Consider the following 24326-nt stretch of genomic DNA (forward strand, 5'->3'; position numbering starts at 1 on the left):
TCTGAAGTGAATGTAGGTGCCTAATTGTCTTTTAATGTTTTTCAGTCAGATGTAATTTTCTGGAGTAGCACCCACGTTTTGCAAAACACATGATTTTCTATGGAATATTATATAACTACAGCCCTCTCCCCTCATTCATTTGCATAGTTGACAGTGGTCAGTTTCTTCTCGTTTTTCTTTTTTTGGCTCATCTCTGACATGCTTGCACTGAGAAATCTCAGAATTTGGAATGGCAGCACTGCCCCAGTTTAGGCAGTGGGCTAGCTGGGAGACCACAGCTGAGAAGCATTGTTACATTTGTTCTTGCATCCCAGAAACAGATGACTTATTAGCACATTTAAATTAGTTGCAGTTTGAGCTTATGTAATTAAAACAATTTTTTTGAGAGATTTTTGCCATAGGGTGCATGTGCTCGCCAGAAAGAGAGAGACAGAGAGGCAGAAAGCAAAACATCACCCCCCAGGGGCGATGGCCACACTGCTATCCGTTCTCCTCCATTCTCCTCTCGGGATCTTGGGCACACACACACATGCGCCCGGTGTGAGTTTAAGCCACAGGGTCCAGGACTTGAACCATGGTCGACTACATGGGAGTCCAGTGACATAGCCATTATGCCAGCTGCTGGCCCCATTTTAAACATGTTTTAATGGAGACCAGTTCTTGGTCCCTACAGAAGAAAAGAAGAATTCAAATGAATTTAATCTGTTGCTTGTCAGAATTATGATAGAAATTTAATAGCACATTTGTTTGGATTGGCAACAAACCCAAACACACTTTCATATGCTTATAGTACATCAGCCACTGAACGTCTGTGTTTGGCCTTATTATGATCTAGTTTCTCCCAATTGTTAAAGGTTTATTTATTTATTTTCTATATGAGAGAAACAGAAACAGCATTCACAATAGTTTCTTTTTTAAAAAGATTTATTTAATTCCATTTGTTATTATTATTTTTTAATTTGACCAGAGAGAGAAAGGGAAAGGGAGAAAAAGGCAAGCCACCAGGTCCAGGACTCGAACCTCAGTCAGCCATGTGGGAATCCAGCACTTTTAGTCACTGTGCCACCTGCTGGCCCCCACAATAGTTTCTTCACTCCACGGTCCACCCCCCAGTTTCAGCCAGCCATGGATCATAGGCACATGTATGCTTAGTGTACTCAGGAAGGTCTGGACTTGAGCCCAGAACCTTCCTGTGTGGGTCATCCTAACACAACATTGTTTTACCTCTGGGGTGCTGTCTAGCCTCCTCTCTGACATCATTCATTTTCTTCACATTGGCACCCCGACTGCAGATTAGGACGGCATTATGTGAGCCAGTCATACTGTTTCTAGTCCATTTGTGTTGGACATGAAGAGCAGGAGTGAGAGCTCCCGGCCATCTTCCGCCCAGATCTAGCCCTGGACGTTCCCTCCCTGTCATCAGGACAGAATCAGCTCACACTAATGCTCCAGTACTAGAAATGACAAATCAAGAGTCCTCCCTGAAGTAAAGAGTAAGCCTCACAGCAATCTGTGCCAGGGAAGCGCATTGATGTGAGCGTGACCTGGCTCCAAAGACTTATTCAGGCCCTCAGGACACCTCAGGCCCAGGGCAGCGTAGCCACCAGCATGTGATGTCCCAGGGACAGTGGAGCTGCCATAGCAAGGACAACAGGCTGACATTGGTCTGTACAGGGTGTGAAAGATAGGGTTGTTGGACAGAGCACAGTTCGGGAAAATAGGCCTTGCATAAAATGATTCCATGATGCAGAACAGATGTTCGTCCAGGGTCACTAGAACCACTGGGTTCTGGGGATGCAGCAGACACCAGATGCCAGTTCTTGCCTGGTAGAGCCACTCTCATGCTCTGGAACCTGGGGTCTGCAGTGTGGCTTGTCATGGGTAGCAGAGCAGGAGTGAGCTGTTTCCCAGGTGGCCAAAGACTGGCCTACCCGATGTGTCTGTGTGTGTGCCCAAAAATACCAACATGAGAATGGAGGAAGGATTGTGGCGTGGCTATCCCCCCTGGGGGACGATTTCTCGCTGTCTCTCTGGCTAGTGCATGTGCCCTACAGCAAAAATCTCTTAAAGAAAGAAAAAGAACTGGCCTACCTGCACCAGCTGCTCAGGAGCCCTCCTTGAGCCTGTTAGGGGTGGGACATGCCCTGGACTCCAGTGCTTTGTGTGTGGTGACACCTGGTGGCTGGTCCCTGGTATTCTGCCGTATCTTTCACAGAGAGCAAACTGAAAATTAGCCCTTGGGCACAGGATAGACTTGGGAGGTTTTTACCTGGAAGCCCTAACTCCTAGTTGGAAGGCCTTACCGGAGCATTTCAGATGTCCTTTGGAGAGCACAGTAGTCCAGAACACACTAATTACTTTAGAAATGAAAATCCTATGCTAAGTTTGGTTATAGGAATCTGAGTCAGGTTCTTCAGTCTCTTTTAACACAAAGACATTCGGTCCCAAGTCAATGTGGCTCTTGTAAGGGTTGCGGAGGCTTAGATACCATGTGCTGTTTTGCAGTTTCATTCCATCCTGGTTGCAGTGCCAACCAAGCAGTGATTAGTAAGGGCCTGCCGGGTGCCAACTCCAGGAGAATGGGGGCGAGCAGGGGAGGCACACCTTGGCTTTCCAGTGTGTGGGGAAAGAGGCAGTGAGCAAGTTCTCCAACAGGACACCCTCAGGAAATGAGGACAGTGAGACAAGACAAAGACAGGGCCACGTGACTGAGAGGCACAGGGTGGGGACACAGTCCTGCCTCAGTGAGGCTGTCAGGGAGGGCTTCCCTGGAACGGCATAAGCCAAGGAAAGGACAGAAATAAGCCAGTTCTTGGCCAAGGGGGCACCCATTGAAAATCCTGTTGAGGGAAAGAACTTCTTGGCATGTTCCAAAAATGGACTAGGTCAGGTCGGCAGGGCAGGAGGAGGAGTGAAGAGGCTGGTGGGGGAAGGCCAGGCCACTGGTGTGGGCCCCACGGGTAAGGACTGTGAAATGTATTCTCAGGTAGTTTTAAGCATGGAGTGATGTCAGTTTGGCTACTGTGTAGAAATAAGGATGGGAAAGGATGGGCGGGGTGGTCAAGAGGGAGCTACCCCTGTAATAGTAGCCCTGGTCAGGGTGGCTGTCGAGGAGATGGAAACTACACTGTCTGTGCTTGAAGCTGGGGTTCAGGGCTCACCCTGCAAGGCCAAATAGAGATCAGCTGTAGACCGGCAGTGCGAATGGTTAGTGACGAGGAGGGAAGTGAGCATCTGTCAGCGTGAGGAGAAGCGTTGCCCAGAGCTGAGCTTTCCTGCTCGCTAGGCAGTAAGTTAGGGTTGTCTGTGTGCTGGTATACACCTGACTCCAGGGATGGCGAGGGTGCCTCTCACCAGAGTGTTCTTGGGTTGGGTTTCACCTCTTTGTTAATTAGCCTTTTCTGGGCTTTGAAGAAGGGGACAGAAAGGGAGTCTGGGGCTTTGAAGGTAGAAAGGAAGGTGCTGGAAGGGGACCCTTGAACACAAGAACATAGCTGCAACATGAACCCCAACTGACAGTTTTTTAGCCTGTTGTGTGGGGGGGTTTCAGGCAAGGGCCCCACATTAGTTTATGAGGGATGAGCAGTTGACAGGTAGCTATGGAAAGGCCACTGTCCAGCTTTGTCTGGCAATTTCTGGGTCTGCCCTTTGCATGAAGACTGCCCTGCCCAGGAGAACCTGCCGGTCCAGGGCTTGCTGGACACTGAGGATGGGCGGCGTGAGGAGTGTCCTTGGCCCACCAGTCTGGTTCCCTGGTTCTCTAAGTGCAGCTCCTTGGCACTCAGGCCGAGGAGGCTCCACCCCCACCAGCTGCTGCGTTATTTCTGACTCATCCAGGAGTTCCAAGTGTGTAACTCAAGCTCCTCCACGCCCGGCTTCCTCTCCTCTGACTCCTGCAGGGAGGGAGCTCTGGACGTCTCTCCTGGGGCTTGTCTACAGGTTGGGTCCCTGCTGCACCTGGGCACAGCCGCTGGCCTTCACAGCCGCCTGCGGGTGCCGCCCTCTGACAGGTGGGAGGTGCATGAGAGTGGCGACAGCAAGCCTGGCTAGTGCCTGGACCCCCAAACCCCTGAGCCTGCCTCTCCCCATTGAGGGACTCCTTGGAACTCAGCCTAGGAGCTGGCCTCTTGAACTGTCAGGGGCTTTTGCAGAGAGTCATCCTGCTGTTTGGGGTGGGTAAATGATCTCACAGTTTCTTGAGCCCAAGGCTCTAGCCAGCTGCCTCCGATGAGGTCACTTTTGCTTCTGTGAAAGTTGTTTGTAAACTGGGGGTGATTTGGACTTGTTGCAGAAGCCTTGCTGCAGGAGTGGCTGGAAGGTAGAGCTGGTCCAAAGCCTGGGGCAGCACAGTCTCCCTGCCTGACTGTGCAGTTCCCTCTGTGCACAGAGGCAGCAGGCAGACTAGCCCCCTGCAGCACCCCCTCTGAAACAGAGCTGCTCAGCCTGGCTGGCTGGGGCCGGCGGGGGCCAGGGAGGAACCAGGCAATTTGCCACCTGCTCTGTGCCCTCAGAAATGAGACCCTGGTGGGAATGGACTCCTGGAAAAGAGTGCAAGTCACCCAGCAGGTGTCTGAGTGTGTTTTGTCCCGTGTCCCTCCCTTTTCGATGCTGTTTGTTGCTCTGCAGGAGTCCCCAGAGCTGGGCCAGGGGGATGAACCGCGAGGGAGCTCCCGCGAAGAGTCCGGAGGAGATGTACATTCAGCAGAAGGTCCGAGTGCTGCTCATGCTGCGGAAAATGGGATCAAATGTGAGTGTCTGTGGGTGTGGAGCTGTCTAGTGTACCTGCTGCTTGCCAGAAGGTGGAGGGGACCACCACGGTCTGGGAGGGGCTGAGGCCTGTGATTTAGCTCCCTGGGCTTGGGACCCAGCAAGTCCAGTTCCTAGGGCACCGCTGGGGCAGGCTTCCTACCCCCAAGCCGGGGGTGGGCCAGGCAAGCGGTAGGGGTCTGACAGCCCTGGGCTACCTTTCCTTTCCCACCTCTGAACAGCCGCCTTCCAGGGACATCCAGGGCAGCTGGCCAGATAGGCACTGACAGGGGCAGCAAATGGGTCGGTGCAGGGGCATTTCCCAAAAGGAGAGAGTTTGGAATTGCCCGTCTGTGTCTCCCATTGGCCTTGTGCTAGACTTGATTTCATCTGAGTGGCTAAGCCTGTGGCCCATAGTCCCGCAGACCAAGTTTTGTGGGGAGCAAGGTGGGAGATGGAGGTGTCTACCCCTGAACCAAAGGGGTCAAGTATCAGGAACAAAAGCCTGGGGACTAAAGGAGGCGGCACTGCAAGGGGCGAGCAGCCTCAGCAGGTGCATACTGCCCCTTACCTGAGGCTCTCTCGCCTACAGCTGACGGCCAGCGAGGAGGAGTTCCTGCGCACCTATGCGGGGGTGGTCAGCAGCCAGCTCAGCCAGCTGCCACAGCACTCTATCGACCAGGGTGAGTGGGGGCCAGTGTGGCTGGCCGGGCCGTCCCAGGGCACACGGTTTGCTTCCTTTAGAGATTTAGGTCTGGCACTCCTAGATGGGTGATCCCCAAACTCAGGCACATAAGGAGGGACTGCAGGTCCCTCCTCCCACAGAACTAAGCCCAGGGAGCCTCCAGAGCTTCCTGCCCTATCTCCTTCCCAGGGTGAGAGCCCAGGACCCTACAAGGCCTATAAGGGGGTTCCCTTTCTAGGCCTGGGTTAGGCAAGAAATGGAAGCATCTGGGGGCCCTTGTAACTGCTGAGGCCCTGGCTGCTGTGTTTCCTTAACCTTTGGCCTGACCTCGCCCACCCAGCACACTGACCTCATTTGTGCTAGGACAGTGTCATCACTGCCAGTCAAGGTACAGGCCACACAGTGGCTGGTGTGGTCTGGGCTATGACCAGAAGGGATGCCCTGAAAGCCCTGGATGTCTCCTTGTGCCTGAGGGAGTTGTATCTGTTTTGGAAGAGACAAGCAACCATCATGATGGTAGGTACCGGCTGAGTGTTAACTGTAGCAGGGACTATGGCAGGTGCTTGACAGACGTCATTCCACGTCACCGTAGATAGCTGCTGCTTGTGTTACTTGCACTTAACAGGCAAGGACATGGGCTCAGAAGTCACTGCCCTGGGTCACACAACCCGTTACAGGCCTGCAGCCCGACTCTAGAGCCAGTGTCTGTCTTTGTCCCTAACCAGGGAGCTGCCGCTTCACGTTCCTTAGCTGCTTATCGGGGCTCTCACTCTCCTGAAGGCTGATACTGTAGCCTGGTATTCTATCTAGCATTTCCATATAGTCTTTTCCTTTTATTCTGTTTATACTTTGTTGGAATTATTGGCCATAAAATATTGCCAGCTGTGGGATGTCCGGACACGAGCAGGCTCCCAGAGGCAGAGTGCTGAGGGGACCTGTGTGGCTGGCATGGCAAGAGCACACACAGGACTGCACGTCTTGAAGCTGATCTGGCACTCCCGCCAGCCCATGTTCTCCTGGTGTCACAGGGCTCTGCCCTTCTGCAGGGGCTGGTTCCCAGGTGCTGTTGCTGGGTGTGACCAGCCTGTGCATCCAACTCAGCAGAACTAACAGGAAGATCCGTGGCTCAGGCAGCCCCTGGGGTAGCCGCTTGCAGTGCATGCTTGTCCAGGCGTGCCCGCCACACCAACGCAGCCTGTCCTAGATGGAGTCTGCCCTGCCCCTCCTGGCATCTCTTGGGAGAGGTCTTTGCCAGTGCCGATCTGTGTTTCTAGAATGGGCCCTACCTCCTGGCTCCTGAACCAGATTTTCCTGAAACCCTCAGGCCTCTGAATCCTTCCTCTCCACTTGGTCTTGGTGGTAGTGGTGGTGGTGGGGTGTCACTGAGTTAACCTGTATTTGAGATTGGGTAGTAAGAAAGCCTTGAGGGGCCAGCAGGTGGTGTGGTGGTTAAGGCACTGGATCTCATATGACTGGTTCTGTGGTTCAAGTCCTGGACCTGGTGGCTTGAAGAACACACTAGGCACATGTACATATGCCCAAAGTCTCAAGAGGAAAATGGAGAAGGGATTGTGGCATGGCCATCCCTGCTGGGGTATGAATTTGCACTTTCTCTCTCTTTCTGTCTCTCTCTGGCAAGTGCATGTCCCCCATGGCAAAAATCTTTAAAAAAAGTTTAAAAAGCCTTTAGCGGGATGCTCCTATTAGGAAAAAAAAAATCAAAATAAGTTATAGAACTATGTGTTAGTATAGAAAACAACACAGGATCAGCAGGTGGCTTGGTGGTTAAGGTGCTGGACTTTCACTTAGCCAACCATTGTTTGAATCCTGGTAGCTTGCTTTCTTGCTTTCCCTCTGTTTTCCTCTGTCTCTCTGGAAAGCACATGTGCTCTATAGCAAATTTTAAATAATTTAATTTAATAATTCTTTTAGGGGCCAGCAGGTGGCGTGGTGGTCAAGGGCGCTTGATTCACACACGACTGACTGCTGTTCGAGTGCCGGGCGTGGCAGGTTGGTTTCTCATTTTCTGTCTCTCTCTCTCTGTGCAGATTAAAATAAATAAATAAAGTTAAATAAAATAATTATTAAAAATAATAATTCTTGGGGACCCGCAGGTGGTGTGGTAGTTAAAGTGCTGGTCACTCCCACATGGCTGACTATGGTTCAAGTCCTGGACCTGGTGGCTTGCTTTCTCAACTTTCTCCCTCTCTCTCTGTGAGTCTCTCTTTGGTCAAATTAAAATAAATGAATGAGGGTGACCAGCAGTTAGCATAATGGCTATGTCACTGGACTCCCACGTAGCCGACCGCGGTTCGCATCCAAGACCCGGTGGCTTAAAACTCATGCCAGGCACGTGTGCGTGCGTGCCCAAGATCCCGAGAGGATTATGGAAGAGAAGGGATTGCAGCTTGGCCATTCCCCGTGGGGGGTGATTTCTTGCTTTCTGTCTCTCTGTCTCTCTCTGTCTGTCTGGCGAGCGCACGCGCCCTATAGCAAAAACCTCTCAACAAAAAAAGAATGAATAAATAAAATAATTCTAAAAAAAGTAATAATAATAATTCTTTTTAAAAAATCATAATTAAAAAAGCAGAAAGAATACATACTCTACCTTCACCCTTCCCACAGACATCCACATGATGAATATATACTAGATTGTCAGCAGCAAATTTTTTTTTAAGAATTTTATCCAACTTTATTGTTGTTATTATTTTCTAGTTTGATCAGAGAGAGACAAAGAGAGAGGGAAAGTGAGAAAGCGAACCACCAGATCCGGGACTCAAACCGTGGTTGGCCATGTGGGAGTCCAGTGCCTTTAACTACCACTCCACCTACCAACCCAGTCAGCAGCAAATTTTAATATAAGGAACTTTCACTGTCCAGGTCGCCTATCTTGTAAATCCAGTATGTTTTTTTAATTGTCAGAGGCACATGCACTCGCCAGAGATACATATAGAGAAAAAATAACCCCCCAGTAGGGTGTGGTCATACTGCTATTCTTTCCCTCCATTTCTCCTTCCTATCAGGATTTGGGGCACACACGCACATGTGACCACTGTATTTTTCAAACCGTTAGGGCTGGGATTTGAGCTACAGTTAACCTACTGTGCTACAGAGCTGGCCTTGTAAAACTAATTTTTACTCCTTATACATACATTTCTTTTATAATAAGAGGAAGTTTAAAAATATTTTTCAGAGGGACCAGCAGTTAACGTAATGGCTATGTCGCTGGACTCCCATGTAGTCAACTACAGTTTGAGTCCTGGACCCGGTAGCTTAAACTCACGCTGGGCACATGTGCGTGCATGCCAAGATCCCGAGAGGAGAAAGGAGAAGGGATTGTGGTGTGACCATCCCCCCTGGGGGGTAATTTCTCGCTTTCTGTCTGTCTCTCTCTGTCTGTCTGGCGAGCGCATGCGCCCTATAGCAAAAAACCTCTCCCAAAATACATATATATATTTTTTTTCCCAGAGAATTCTTTTTATCTTACTTAGCTGAACCAAAGTTGAGAATAAAATGAGCTCTGCAGAGTAGTTTAAGAAGATCATGGTGACCTTACATAGTTGTTGACCTGACCCTGAAACTGCTGAGCACCCAGGAATGAGCTATAGGCTGGGGGATGTGGCCATCCTTGTGGGTCCTGGCATCAAGTCCTCCTGGCCATGTGGAGTCTACATTGATGCTTCCCTCTGGGGAGGGGGCTCCCAGAGCCGAGGGAGAATCTGGGGGAGACTTACTGGTGAGAAGATGGCAGGAGGAGTTCTCTGGACTGAGTACCCTGCAGTCTGTCTCCAGCCCTGCATGGTCACCTCTGACCTGGCTGCTGAGGCCTGAACCTTGAGAATTTCTGTGGGGACCAGATGGCGTAGTAGTTACATCACTGGACTCCCACATAGTCAACCAAGGTTTGCGTCCTGGACCCAGTGGCTTAAACCTCACACTGGGCGCGTGTGCATGGGTGCCCAAAATCCCTGGAGGAGAATGAAGGGATTTGGGCATGACCATCTCCCTGGGGGGATGATGTCTTGCTTTCTGTCTCTCTCTGTCCATGAGCACATGTGCCGTATAGCAAAAATCTGGGGGAAAAATAGAATTTCTGTGGACTATGAGTTGGAGAGGGAAGGACTGCAGGTTTTCTGGAAGAGCTTCACAGTATACTGCTATTTTCTAAAGACATCACAGACAGAGCCAACAGGTTATATATTGGTCAAGGCAGTGGACTCCCACATGGCCGACTGTGGTTCAAGCCCTGGACCTGGCAGCTTGAAAGTCACACCAGGCACAAGTGCGTGCATGCCCAAAATTCTGAGAGAAGAATGGAGGAGGGGATTATGGCATGGCCATCCCCCTGGGAGAGAGGGCAATTTCTCATTCCCTCTCACTGTTTCTCTCTTTTTGGTGAGCTGACAAAAATTTAAAAAAAAAAAAAAAAAAAAAAAGAGACATCACAGACAAACATTCAACAATTCCAGCAAAACTGCGGTCAGTCTAGCCTCCCCCACTGTGGGCTTGCAAGTCTGAGAGTAGCACCCTGTATTTCTGCCCATTCCAGGGGGGCCTCTGGGTGTCTGCTGAAATTCTCACTGCCCCCCCTTCTCCAGTGGCAGAGCTGACCTGTGCTGTAGCAGGATATCCTGCTGTCAAGAGGCTCAGGCACTGCCCTGTAACAAAGTCCTGGACTTGCCCCCGGCTAGCTGTAGGGTCCCTTCATGAGCCCTTAAGACCTGGCGCGCAAGTGCTTCCTGCCCACTAGGTGGCGCTGTCTTCCAGCGAATGCCCCAGTCTGCTCCAGGTCCGCAGAACAGGCAGGGGAGCTGGGGCAGACCCGCTTGGACAGCACTCAGCCTGTTTGTTGGGACCTGGCCGCACCTTTAGACCTGCACACACCTCCCCTCCAGAGCCGGAGGTTCTGATTCCCGGGCACACTCACCCCCAAGTCTGAGGGTATCCCTCCACCCACTGCATTGGCCATTCCCAGGCCTATTGGCATGTGCCTCCCTGCCCTTTCTCTCTATCCTCAGTGAACCTTCATGAAGGTTCTACCGCCGACCGAGCAGGTGCTGGAGACCCTGGGTCATGGGCCTGTACCCTAGTGGCTTACCAGGCGGTTCCAGCAGAGGTCCAGTACTGAATGGCTGGCTCTGTTGGTCTGAGACCACTGAGGGCAGCCTCCTATTCCCTGTCCTCTGTGACACCCTTTTTTCTACTGATCCTGCTGGCGTTCTCCAGACACGCAGTATCCGAGAGCCTCACCTTTGACTCCTCCCTTCCATAGGGATCTAGATTGTTACTAAGCCCTTTGGCGTTCCTGTCTAGTGCTCCTCAAATCTGCATCTTAGTTTGAAACCCTGTTTTGATCTGAGCCCGTGGTATTTTTGCTTTGACTGTTGTCAATAGCCCCTAACTGACATCTTGGCTTGTCCTACCCCTCCACCCGCCCCCATCTATCTTCCAGTCCTGTAGCCCGAGTGACTTTTGAAGGCTGCATCAGCAAATGTGACCCCCACTTAAAACCTTTCAGCCTCTCACTGCTGCCTTGAAGGTTAGTGCCAGCCTGTCAGCACACTGAGCAAGAACCAGCCCATCCCTAGCTCACAATGCACATGGCCTCAGTGCGTGGTCAGCTCGGCTGCCAGGAATCCAGCCCTAAGCCACCGCTGCCTCTCTCCCTTCTCACCAGTGGGCCAGGCCTGTCCGCCAACCCCAGGTACTCTTCAGCCATGCTCCCCCCACACTGTATCCTGGCCCATCTCTTGACTAGACTCTCAGCTCCTTGAACTCGGGACTGTGGTTTCTTTCTGTCTTGGTGTATGTGAGGCTGGGCTCTCCTAGGCCCTCAGTTTATGCTGGAACTAATGAATGAACTGGGTTCTGTGATCTGGAAAGGCAGCACATTTTCTGAGTGCCGTCTCTTGGTCCGCAAGGGTGGCCAAGCAAACCCGACAGCCAGGCAGGACTTGGCTGTGAACCAGAGGAAATCGATACCTCTCCGGGAAGGTGGCCTCACTGAGGAGGCCAGCTGCAGGCATGGGGAGGGGCTGCTGCCAGGAGCAGGCTCAGCAGCTTGCCCAGTCCACTCCTTTATCACCAGCGCTACCCTCTGCAACGAGTAGTGATTGCTTTTCCTGGTCATAAAATAATGCAGTCATTGCAGGAAACCGGGAAACGGTAGAAGCAACAGAAAAGTGCAAAGGATTGGATCCTACTACATAGCTACAGTCACTATGACCTTTTGTTAAATTTCTTACCACCTTTTCAAAAATGTGCATATATTTCTGTCACATAATTGGCACCACATATAAAGGGGTTTTTTGTTTGTTTTTGTTTTTGTTTTGTTTTGTTTTGTTTTTTTGCTAGAGGGCTTGGTGGAGAGGAAGGAGGAGAGATCCACCACAGCACTACAGTGCTGCCACCAGCTGGCCCATTATTTATTTTAAGAGAAATTCTGAGAGTGGCTTTTTGGGCACGTGCCTTTTTTTTTTTTTCCTAAGGTTTTTGCCATAGGGCACATGTGCTTGTACAGAGAGAGAGAGAAGGAAAGTGAGAAATTGCCTCCCCCCATGGGCTGGCCACACTGCAGTCCCTTCTCCTCCATTCTCCTCTCGGGGTTTGGGTTACTCATATACACGTTCCTGGCATGGTTTTCAAGCCGCTGGGTCTTGAACCGTTGTCCACCATCTGGGAGTCCAGCACCTTAACCAGCACTAAGTCATATGCATTTTTAAGCAAGGCAGTGTTTTACCTGAGGGACAGATGTGACTTCGGTGGTTATATGGCATTTCAGATGTGAGCAGAACAAATTGGGAAGAGATTCTTACAGCCTTTTAGTTCTGGGCCCTTTCCCTCAGGTACCTTTTGGGTTTTTTGTTTGTTTGTTTGTTTTCTTTTTTGTCTGTTTCTTTTTAGCTTTTGCTATAGGGCATGTGTATTCTCTGGAGAGACAGAGACAGAGAGGGAGAGGGAAAGTGAAAAGGCACCCTCTAGGCAGGATAACCACACCACAGTCAACCTCTCCATTCTCCTCTGTAGATTTTGGGCATGCATGCACACACCTGCTGTGTTTTATAAGCCACCAGGACTGGGACTTGAACTGGGTAGTCAACCATGTAGGATCCAGCCACTTTAACCATCACACCACTGGATGGCCCCCTTCAGGTACCTTAGAATATGCTGATTCCATGAGAACCCTGACCTTTTCCTGTCTGCATCAGGGCAAGGCACCCAGCAAGTGCCAGCTCCAGGCCCCTGAGGGCACTGTACAAAACCATCCTGTGGGGTCTGGAAGGTGGTGTGATAGTTAAAGTTGCAGGACTCCCACATGTCCCGGACCTGGTGGCTTGCTTTCTCGCTTTTCCTCTGTCTCTTTCTCTGATCAAACTAAATAATAATAACAATAATAATAATAAATAAAGTTAAATAAAATAATTATTTTAAAAAGCCATCCTGCGTCCAGTTGCCCCCAAAACATTTATCCATGTGCAGTGCCTCAACTGTCCTGATGTGCCAAGGCTGGGAGGGACCCTGCTTTGACAGAGCTCATTTTGTCAGGGACGCTCTTTGTCCTCTCTTTGTTCCTCTTCTTGCCCCTGGGAGCTGCATGCTGGCAGGTTGACTCTTCAGGCTTGCCCTAGTTTCAGTCTGATCACAGTCTTCTTTTTTTTTTTTAAATTTTATTTGTTAATTTTATTTTAATTTGACCAGAGAAAGACAGAGAGAGAGAAAGCAAGCCACCAGGCCCAGGACTCGAACCGTGGTCAGCCATGTGGGAGTGTCCAGCACCTTAACCACCACACCACCTGCTGGTCCCAACAGTCTTCTTTTTTTTCCTCCAACTACTAGATGGTGCATGTACTTGCCAGGAAGAAAGAGATGGAGAGATACAGAGGGAGAAAGCACCCCCAATTGGGCCTGGTCAGACCAGTTTTTCTTTTTTTCCCCATTTCTTCCTTCTTTTTGGATTTAGGGCATGCACATACATGCACCAGAAATGTTTTTTTAAGCTGCTGGGGCTGGTACTTGAACTGCCATTGACCATGTGGGATCTAGCCTCCTTAACCACTAGGCTATGGAGCCAATCTTGATCATACTCTTTGTTTAAGATATCCTCCCCAGCTGAGGCTAGCCTGGCTTTCTCAGGGCTCTGCTGGCTTTTCCTGCAGAAGCCGAGGCTGCTGGTTCAGGGTCTGTTGCCAGGGAGCCTAAAATAGGTAGGTCACTTGGTCTCAGGGTTACTACCCTGGGAACTTTGTCAAAATAGCCATGATCACGGGCACACCACCAGAGACCAGGGCTGGCACGAACGGCCCCCTTGCACATTGCCTCACAGTTGACCCAGCTCTGCTCGTCTTGACCCTCTCCACAGCACAGCGGTGGGGTGATGGCGTGAGCTCCACTTTATAGCTCTCTGTGGACAGTTCTTCCAGGAACCCTTGCCCACAGGCTCCCAGCCCCTGCTCTTTCACGTCCTTCACGAAGCCATCTCTGACCATGTCAGGGGTCGGTGCTGTCCTCCCGCTGACCCTGGAGCTCCATGTCGGTCTTTCCAAGTAGCCATGATCACATGTCAGGATCCCTGTGGGGCCAAGGCTTAGTGCTGTGGTCAAGGTCACATGTTCGGCCCTTGCTGAGCTTCTGGCATAGAGTAGACGTGGCTGGGTTCTAGTGTAGACTGCGCCTTCCTGTGGCCTGTCAGCTAGGCTTCTCTATGGTCCCCTTTGCTGGACAGTGATCTGCTGGGGTTTCTGGGTCTCTTCTCTCCCAGTGTGTGACTTTGAGGCTTCTCTTTGGAGGCTCCAGGCGATAACAGACTCTACACTGAAATTACTGTCAGGCCCAGGGAGAATTCCAGCCCATGGGATGGGAAGCTAATCTTTTTAAACGTTAATCAACACTGATATGAGAATTACTCAATAGCCTAATAATAACAAAATGGAACCAAAAGTTACATATACATTGGATTGAACAGAAACCAAGCAGAATTTTGTATTTGTGTCGCTGGGAAAGGGGACAAGTCCCAAGAAAGGGTGAGGAATGTGCTGAAACGCAGGCCGGCTGCCCCGTCAGCATTCTGCTTCCGACTCTGAACGCCACTTTGACCTCCCCCCGGCCTGACGGGCTCTGTTGTTTAGAACTGTGGACACACTCCCAGAAGAACTCAGAGCCGCTTGTGCTAAAACTCTCCAGGCACCTCCCAATATCCTGATAAGGGGCAGACGGATCCCTGTCATGGAGAGGGGCCGCTCAGCTCAGCCACTGGACAGTTCTGCCCACGTTAACCCATCATGCTGTGTGCCAGGCACAAGCTGCTGGGCCACCAGGCAGATGCACAGACAGATGCATAGATAGTGGGCACACATTAACTGACTAATTCTGAGGGAGGGGATACCCAGCTGGGAAGCCGCGTAGAAAAAGTGCTGTTTGCACTAGACTTAGAAGGATGTATGGAGGGAGCAGCGGATGGTGTAATGGTTACTTTGCTGGACTCTCACATAGTCCGCAGTTGGAGGCCCGGATCCAGTGGCTTAAAACTCACACCGGGCATGTGCATGCGTGCCCAAGATACTAAGAAGAGAATGGAGGAGAAGGGATTATGATTTCTCACAATCTGAGGGGTGATTTCTCACTTTCTGTCTCCCTGTCTCTCTCTCTCTCTGTCTCTAGCAAGCGCATGTACCCTATAGCAAAAATCTCTCTGAATGAATGAAGGAAGGACGTATGTAGACAAACTGGGGATGAGGATACTGTAGGTGAGGGGACCTCTTGAGCCTGGCCCAGCAGCTGCAAGGTTGGGTGTTTTTAGGTCCCATGAAGAATCTGGGATGGGGTTTGCTGGGGCACTGTGAGTAGCTGGAAGGAAGGGCAGGTTGCTCTGGATGGAGTTTATTCTGAAAACCACAGAGGGTCACTGAAGGCCTCAGGGGAAGAGTAACAAGTGGGGTGGCCATCCACTTGGAGTGAGCTCTGGAGAGAAGCATAGGACAGAAGGGCAGGTGGGTGAGAGAGATGTCTGGGTGGGAGATGATGTGGACACATTTCAGAGGTGGGATGTTAGAACTGAGCTTGTAGGTGGAGCGAAGAGGATGGGGTTTGAGACCACGTGGACAGTGACAGGCAGCATAGTGTCTGTGTGAGCAGTGGACATGGCCAGGCAGGAAGGGGAGTGGGTGTGGGGGGTGGTGAGTTCTGAATGGGAGGTACCTCCAGGTGTGTGAGGAGGCAGAGATCATGAACTCAGGTGCAAAGTGGGAGCTGTTCCAAGGGTTAGGGACGAAGGCAAGAAAGCAAGAGATGGAACGAGGTCACCCAGAGGCAGCAGGCTAAGTGTGGAGAAGACAGGGCCCCCTGTGATAACTGCCTTAGGGAGATGAGGGTCAGGGCAGGTCTTTTCTGAAACAGTTTCTGTGGAGCCCCTGCTGGAGACAGCAAGGACACAGGTCTCTTTCAGCATGTTTGCTGACAAGAGACCACAGCTCAGGGGCAGGGATGGAGGTCAAGGAATTATCTAGCATTAGGTTTCCAGAGTGTGGTCCACAGACCACCATGCTTGAGTCATGAAGTGTTAAAAATGCAGACTCAGGGGGCCAGCAGGTGGCATGGTGGTTAAGGTCACTGGACTCCCACGTGGTCGACCGTGGTTTGAGTCTTGGATCTGGTGGCTTGTGTGCTCTCTCTCTCTCTCTTTCTCACTGTCCCTCTCTGGTCAAGTTAAAATAAGTAAATAAATAAAGTTAAATAAAATAATTTTTTAAAAATACAGATTTGGGCCAGCATGTGGCATGGTGGTTGGGGGCACTGAACTCTTACATGGCCAACCATGGTTCAAGTCCCAGGCTTGGTGACTTGCTTTCTCACTTTCCCTCTCTATCTCTGTATATCTCTCTGGTCAAATTAAAATAATAATGATAGTAATAATAAATAATTCTTTTAAAAAATGCAGACTCTTGGGGCTGGCAGGAAGTATAGTAGTTAAGGCATTAGACTCCCACATGACTGCCTGGGGTTCAAATCCCAGACCTGGCAGCTTGCCTTCTCACTTTCCTTCTTTCTCTGCCTCTGGCCAAATGTTTAAAAATAATAATAAATTTAATTTAATTAAAAAATAGGTTTTGGGGAGAGATTTTTGTTATAGGATACATGCACTCGCCAAAGAAGGAGAGAGAGAGAAAGTGAGAAATTATCCCTTAGGGTAATTAGCTAATGACCACGCTGCAATTCCTTTTCCTCCATTGTCCTCTCAGGATTTGGGGTAAGCACACACATGTGTCTGGCATGAATTTCAAGTCCTGCCAGGTCTGGGATTTGAACTGCAATCAGCCATGTGGGAGTCCAGTGCCTCAACCACTACGCCACCTGCTGGCCCCAATAAATTTTTTTTTTTTTTTTTTTTTTTTTTTTGTGGGGGAGAGGTTTTTGCTATAGGGTGGGGGAGAGGTTTTTGCTATAGGGTGCGTGGGCTCACCAGAAAGACAAAGAGAGACAGAGAGACAGAAAGCGAGAAATCACCCCCCATGGGAGGATGGCATGCCACAATCCCTTCTCCTTCATTCTTCTCTCGGGATCCTGAGCATGTACACACATGCACCCGGCGTGAGTTTAAGCCACTGGGTCTGGGACTCGAACCGTGGTTCACTACATGGGAGTCTAGCGACATAGCCATTACACTAACTGTTGGTCCCAAAAATTAATTCTTTTTTAAAAGTTATTTACTCATTCATTTATTTTAATTTGACCAGAGACAGACAGACACATACACGGAGAGATAGAGGCAAAGTGAGAAAACAAACCACCAGGTCCAAGACTTGATCCATAGTTCGCCATATGAGAGTGTCCAGTGCCTTAACCGCTACGCCACCTGCTGACCCCAAAAAATAATTCTTAAAAAGAATGTAGACTCTCAGGCTCTGCCCCAGTCCCACCGAATCAGAAGGCCTGCCAAGTGAACTTGGGAATCTGCATTTGAAACCAGCCCCAAGGTGGTTCTGGTGTCCACCAGAGTGAATGGGAGACCATGCCAGGACTTAACGAAGACCTGGTCATCCCTGCCCTAGAGTAACTAAGTGACATTCTCTTCCCAGATTCCAGGTCTTCTTGGCACTGTTAGGCTCTCTGGCCTGAGACCTTACATTTTGGGGAACCAACAAATTTGAATAAAGGAAATGAGTACCTCACCTGGGAAAACAAACCACAGAGAGTTTGTGTTGAAGAGGGGATTGCTCAACGAGAGTGGGATGGTGGGAACAGGGCAGGGTGGGTTTGAAGAGCATATCTGAGATTAGAACAGATCAGGCACTGGGCCAGCAGGTGGTGCAGAGGTTAAGGCAGCTGGATCCCACGTGGCCTGCTGAGCAATCTGATTCCTGGACTTGGCACCAGGCATGTGTGTGAGCATGCCCAAAAGCCCAAGAGGAGAATGGAAGGGATTGCAGCATGTCCATCTCCCAGGGAGTAATTTCTCACTTATCTCTCTCTCTCCAGAGAGTACATGCACCTTTGCACCTTATTGGAAACTAAAAGAAAAGAAAAGGACAAAGCAGGTGTAATAGGATCACAGATTGGATCCCACAGAGGTTTTTGTTTGTTTGTTTGTTTGTTTAGAATTATTTAATGTTATTTATTCATTCATTTATTTTAATTTGGCCAGAGAGAGAGAGAGAGAGGGAAAGTGAGAAAGCAAGCCACCAGGTCTGAGACTCAAACCGTGGTCAGCCATGTGGGAATATCCAGCACCTTAACCACCATGCCACCTGCTGGTCCCCTTTTTATTTATTTATTTATTTTTATTAAAGAATTATTCAGGGCCAGCAGGTGGCACTGTGGTTGGGAGCGCTGGACTCCCACATGGCCAACTATGGTTCAAGTCCCAGACCTGGTTGCTTGCTTTCTTGCTTTCTCTCTCTCACTCTCTGTCCCTCTCTTGTCAAATTGAAATAAATAAATAAAGTTAAATAAAATAATGCTTTGAAAAAAAAAATTATTCATTTATGGGGCCAGCAGGTGACGTGGTAGATAAGGGCGCTGGATTCTCACATGGTGGACCATAGTTCAAATCCTGGACCTGGTGGCTTGCTTTCTCGCTTTCTCTTTCTCTTTCTTTCTCTGTCTCTGTCTCTGGTCAAGTTAAAAAATAACAATAATGGTGCTTTCGGTGCGAAGGTCAGGGACAAAATGGTGCTGCAGTGTGGGTCTCTCTGTTCATCAAGCTGGGCCGCTCCTCTGCTCTGTTCCTCGGCATGGCCTATGGAGCTAAGTGCTACAGTTATCTAAAACCTTGGGCAGAAGAGGAGAGGAGGGTAGCAGCGGAGGAGAAGCAGCAGCAGGATGAACTGAAACGGATTGAAAGAGAGTTGGCAGATGCCTGAGATGACAGCATATTAAAGTGAGAGGTTCTACAAGCCTGCTTGTCTCCAGACCAGTAGTGGATGAATAGAGCTTTCTGTGCTGTGTGATAAAAATAATAACAATAAATGGAATTAATTAAATAATTCTTTTTTTAAAAAGGAATTATTTATTTATTTATTTATTTGATTCCATTTGTTATTGTTATTTTTTTCAATTTCACCAGAGAGAGGGGGAAAGAAAAGGAAAGCAAGAAAGCATGTTGCCACGTCTGGGCCTTGAACCATGGTCAGCCATGTGGGAATCCAGCTCCTTTAATCACCATGCCACCTGCTGGCCCCCCATAGAGGTTTTTTTAATGATGCTTTATGCTATGGATATTATCTTACGACTGGTTACATGGGTGGGACAGGTGCTGTTTATTATGTTTTGCAGATGAGTAAACTGAGGCATGGTGTGGGAACTTCCATGGGATACACAAGTTGTCAGATCAGACCCAGGCCCAGGTCCCAGCTGATGGGACTTATTACTGGAATACACTGGGGGAGCCTACACCAAGGGAGGGCTTCAGCAGCCAGTCCAAGAGGCCCTTCCTCTCTGTCGAGAGCCGACCTGTGTCTGAGCCCATGCACCCACTGTCCAGCTGCTCCAGCCTTAACTCTCCGCAGCCTCCCTGTGGCCTCCCAGCAGCCTCATGTGCTAATGGTGGTGGTTGTCAGCCTGGAGCCCAGAAGGCGCCACTGTGCCTCGTGCCGATTTGGCCGTGGAGACCCTGGTGGATCCATAGCTGCTATCCCCATAGCAACTGGAGTGTTGTGCTGGCTCTGGGTAAAAGCTATCTCCTGGGAACTTTGGAGCATCAGGGAAGAGATACATAAAACACCCAGCTCAGAGCCGTGGGCTGCTAAAAATGGCACATGCCACCCAGCGGGTCTTGGTTTGTCTGGTAGGAGGCCAAGTCCAGGGTGGAGCCTGAGCCTTATTCCCCTCAGAAACTTCCCTTTGGAGGAACAGCTGGGACCTGTTTTTCCAGGTAGCATTTCCCCAGAGCCAGTAGCTAAGCCATTGCAGTTTTGGGTAGCCAGGTAGCAGACGCTAGTTGGTAATGGCAGCAAGATAATGAGCTCATGGGGAGAGGAGGAAGTACCTACCACAGCCAAAACTCATGATCAGAGAAGGGGCAAGAACATTCAAAATGGGAATAACCTTGATATTTGGGGACATGTGGTTATGCTCCCTGTCCAGCCTGGTCTGTCCTGTGCATTGAAGGTGGGCCTGGGTGTTGTTTTCTTTTTTGTAAGTTTAAGTTAACAGTTCTCTCTTTTTTTAAAGAATTATTTTGTCAGGGAACCAGCAGTTAGCGTAATGGCTATGTTGCTGGACTCCCACGTAGTCGACCGCGGTTCGCGTCCCGGACCCGGTGGCTTAAAACTCACGCCGGGCACGTGTGCATGCGTGCCCAAGATCCCGAGAGGAGAATAGAGGAGAAGGGATTGCGGCGTGGCCATCCCCCCTGGGGGGTGATTTCTCGCTTTCTGACTCTATGTCTCTCTCTCTCTGTCTGGCGAGCACACGCGCCCTATAGCGAAAACCTCTCTAAAAAAAAAAAAAGAATTATTTTGTTTAGTTTTATCTTATTTTAATTTGACCAGGTAGGGATGGAAAGTGAGAAAGCAAACTGCCAGGTCCAGCACTCAAACCATGGTTGACTATGTGGGAGTCCAGTGCCCATAACCACCATGCCACCTGCCAGCCCCAAGCCCTGGGTGATTTTGAAGCACTTGCCAGAGTTAGTTCCCTACATGGATAGTGACTTGCAAAGGTAGGCTCCCACCATCAGCCATGGGAATTTGGAGTCCCTGGAGTTTCAGGATTGTATTTCTGAGTTTGCAGGCCCTATTTGCTTACCCTCATTAACAAGGTGTCAGGCCCCTTAGTTCAAGAGGCTATGGGGTACCTGACTCTGGAATGTCTGACACTGGAACAGTTGCGAGAAGCCATGACCAGCAAAGGGTGTGGGCACTGCAGTGGTCCTTTGGAATGGTGCAGCAGAGGCTCCTTGTCCCCAGGGCACATGAGTGTGGGGGCTTGGCTTGGAGGAGCCCCTGCCTCTGAAGGTGATGTGTCTGATTCTTAGCTAATGCTGTTCCTGAAGTCCTCCCTTTTCTCCAGGGCTTTTCCTGTCTGATCTGTGGGCCTTGGGAGCTGGGCCAGACTTTTTGTATCCTCATCAATTTTAGAGGTAGAGTTTGCCCTCTGGGCTCTTTTCTCTCTCCCTGGCCACTTTTGAGCACTGAGTCTGAGCTGGACTTGGCAGGATCTTGGAGCTAGACGATTTCTCGGGGGTCTGCATGTTCCTTCCACACGCAGGTGTTTTGGTGTGACAAGGGCAAGACGGTTCTGTGGAGGCACGCTGGAGGTGAGAGCAAGGTCTACTACTCCAGGTCTGGCACATTCCACCGAAGTGGTCTGAGACCAGCCTGTGCCCTAATGTGCAAATTAGGGGCCAATGCAGCACAGCTCTGTGAAAATTTTCTGGAAAAGGACAAGAGGTTCTGCTCTGGTTTTCCTGGCCAGGTTTGTGACATATTCTTGCTCCATGGATCAGCCCTCAGGGCTGCAGCATCGCCATGTTCCTCTTTTCTGTTCTTTTTATCCACTCTCACTGACTTACCTATAACCTTGCAGTTCAGAAAACATATCCAACTAATTAGCATATTCATCCAAGGTCTTTTGAAAGCCTTCAGCTTACATCCTCAAATAGCAAGCATGATCCTCAGCAGACTTTGGGGGTTGTGTCAGAGTGCTCTGGGAGGCTTTCTCCAAACCACACTACTCCCTGTAGCAAGCTGGGGCTCCAGGCTTAGGATGAGTGCTGGCATGAGCCCAAGCTGGGTTTCCAACACTGCTGGTGTGAATTCGTCCTGAGCTCACAAACAGACCAGTGACCCATTGTCTGTCTCCCGCCTCCAGCTAGGGGCCAGCTTCCCTTTTCTAAGCTCTGGCATACTTGTCATTTTTCTCTCTCCAGTCACTTGACTGGGCTCCATTAAAGGGGCAAAGCTGGCATTGGGTGTGGGGTGGCAGGGGCCACTGGGTGCCCTTCCCTAACTCAGAACTGTTCCTCACCAACATCTGTGCTTGGCTTTCTGAGGCAGGTGTCCTGCACAGGGTGTGGGGAGGACTCGAGAGAGCTGAAGTGGGGGCTGGTTGGGAGCAGGGACTGTGTATCAGGGTTCCTCCCAAGTTGGGAGTTCTGCTCTAGGTTCCATGTTGAATTGTCTCCAAGGCATCCCTTGGCTGCTTTAGTGGTATTTTAAGTCCCAGATCTTGGTTTCATTCTGATAGGAACAGATGGATGGGTCTAGTCTCTGATGGGAGGCCTGATGAGCCTCAGTGTTCTAAGTGACTGGGACAGCTCAGTTATTTTCTTCTAAGAAGGGGCCTTGTGCCTTGTGGGAGTGAAGGTATGGGCTTCAGGGTCAAGGTCTGGGTCTTCCCTCTGCCTCTGATTTACCAAGTTGCTGCATCTCCCTGAAGTTCAGGTTCCTCATCTATAAAATGAGGATTCCTCCTGTGTTCCAGGAACTTCCCTAGGTCCCATGAGTATGTCAGTAAGCAAGACAAAGTCCCTGATCTTATGAGACATACATTCCAGTGGGGAAACAGAGATCAGATAAGTGTCTAGTGGGTGGCTAGTGCTGAGGGTGCTGAAGTAAAACAGCTGCCTGAGAGATTGAGGCACAGGTGCACCACTGTAGAAGTTATAAGTCATGCAGGGTCTCCATGAAGTGCAAAAACTGGAAGAAGGGCTTTGGGGAAAAGATAAAGCAAATGCAGAAGTCTGAGGTGCAAGTTACTTGTGCCTGAAGCTAGGAGCCCCCTGTGGCTGGAGCGGATCTAGGTGGGGAGGTATATAAAGAGACCAGATCATATGGAGTCTTACTCAAAGAAAATGAGTAGGATGAGAAACCTTAAAATAAGAAGCTTTTGGAGGGTTTTGAACAAAGGCAGGACAGTAACTGCCTTTTTAAGAGGTTTTTTGATTTAGCATGTGCTCGCTGGGGAGAGAGAGAGCGAGAGCAGTGAGCGAATGACAGAGACATTGAGCGAATGATAGAGACAGTGAGAGGGAAAATGAGAAATCACCCCTCAGGGGAGATGGCCACACAACAGTTCCTTCTTATTCTCCTGGGATCTTGGGCATGCATACACACATGCCCGGTGTGATTTTTCAAGCCACCAGGTCCAGGACTCAAACCACTGTTGGCCATGTGGGAGGCAAGTGATGCCCTCTGTTCTAATGCCCTCTGCTTAGCCCCTGGAGCTGACTTAAGTTTTTAAAATTTCCCTCAGACAGATGTGTGGAGAATGAACCACTGGGAGCTGGAATGGGGAAATTTTTAAAAATAGGGATTCAAGAGTTCAATGAGGTGTAGTGATGGCCTAGACCAGGGTGGTAGTGGGGGAAATGGTAATGTATTCAGCATATGTTTTATGAGTGGAGTCAGCAAAATTTGTGGAGAGGGGACCAGCAGTTAGCATAATGGCTATGTCGCTGGACTCCCATGTAGTCGACTGCAGTTTGATTCCCGGACCCAGTGGCTTAAACTCATGCTGGGCACGTGTTCGTGCATGTCCAAGATCCCGAGATCCCAAGAGAGCAATGGAGGAGAAGGGATTGTGTCATGGCCATCCCCCCTGGGGTGTGATTTCTCGCTTTCTGTCTCTCTGTCTCTGGCTTTCTGGCGAACGCACGTGTCTGTGTTTTTGTGGGAACCTTTGGCCCCATAAAAAAAAAAAAAAAAAAAAAAAAAAAACTCTCCAAAAGCAAGATTTGTGGATATGTTGTGTGTCGAGTGTGCATGTAAGAGGGGAGTCAGACTTTAGGGTTTTTGACTTGAGCAACCAGAGGACGAATAAGCTATCAGTTGAGATGGGGAAGGCTATGAGTGAGCAGGGTTGGCAGCTGCACCATTTGACATTCTCACCAACAATGTATTGTTTCCAATTTCTCCCGATTCTCACCAATTTTTGTTACTGTCTGTCTTTTTGTATTCTAGCCATCCTAGTGGGTGTGAAATGGTACTTCATTGTGGTTTGGATTTGTAGTTCCATAATGAATGATAATGTTGAACATCTTTTTATTTGCTTTTTGGCTATTTGTATATCTTTTTTTTTTATTTATATTATCATCATAATCTTCTTTATATTACATTGGATTACATATAACTTTACATTGACTTCCATTGCTTTTTCAAAAGGGAATGCCATGCATGTCAGTCAATACAGAGACATCAGTCTCCCCGCTTTATCAGTCAATGTCTTTTCCATGCATTTCCCAATAATTATTATTATAATTTTTTAAAACAGTCAATCACTATTTCTCATTTTGCTTGTTAAAAGACTTCACCCATCATGAAATACTTCCCAGACCAGTCCAGTTGAGAATACTATACACGTCATCTTCAACAGATAATAAACTATATCTGTTTCTCACTAACATCCTCTCTATTGTTCACTTGCTATCTTTCTCTATCCTCTTCTCTCTTTTTTTTATAGT

The 24326-nt window shown here is 49.4% G+C and overlaps 1 protein-coding gene across 2 annotated transcripts in view; it reads left to right on the plus strand.

The window, feature by feature from the left end:
• Positions 1-24326, plus strand: part of CTNNBIP1 (catenin beta interacting protein 1) — a 76573-nt gene that overhangs the window by 42041 nt on the left and 10206 nt on the right. For both annotated transcript variants that reach the window (XM_006145362.3, XM_006145363.3), the window contains exons 3-4: positions 4627-4747; positions 5339-5429. In XM_006145362.3, coding sequence (XP_006145424.1) covers positions 4652-4747; positions 5339-5429 — 187 coding nt within the window. In that variant the 5' untranslated portion in view covers positions 4627-4651. The remainder of the gene's footprint in view (positions 1-4626; positions 4748-5338; positions 5430-24326) is intronic.

This window comes from Tupaia chinensis, unplaced genomic scaffold, assembly GCF_000334495.1.
Source record: "Tupaia chinensis unplaced genomic scaffold, TupChi_1.0 Scaffold000146_1, whole genome shotgun sequence".
Lineage (NCBI taxonomy): Eukaryota > Metazoa > Chordata > Mammalia > Scandentia > Tupaiidae > Tupaia > Tupaia belangeri.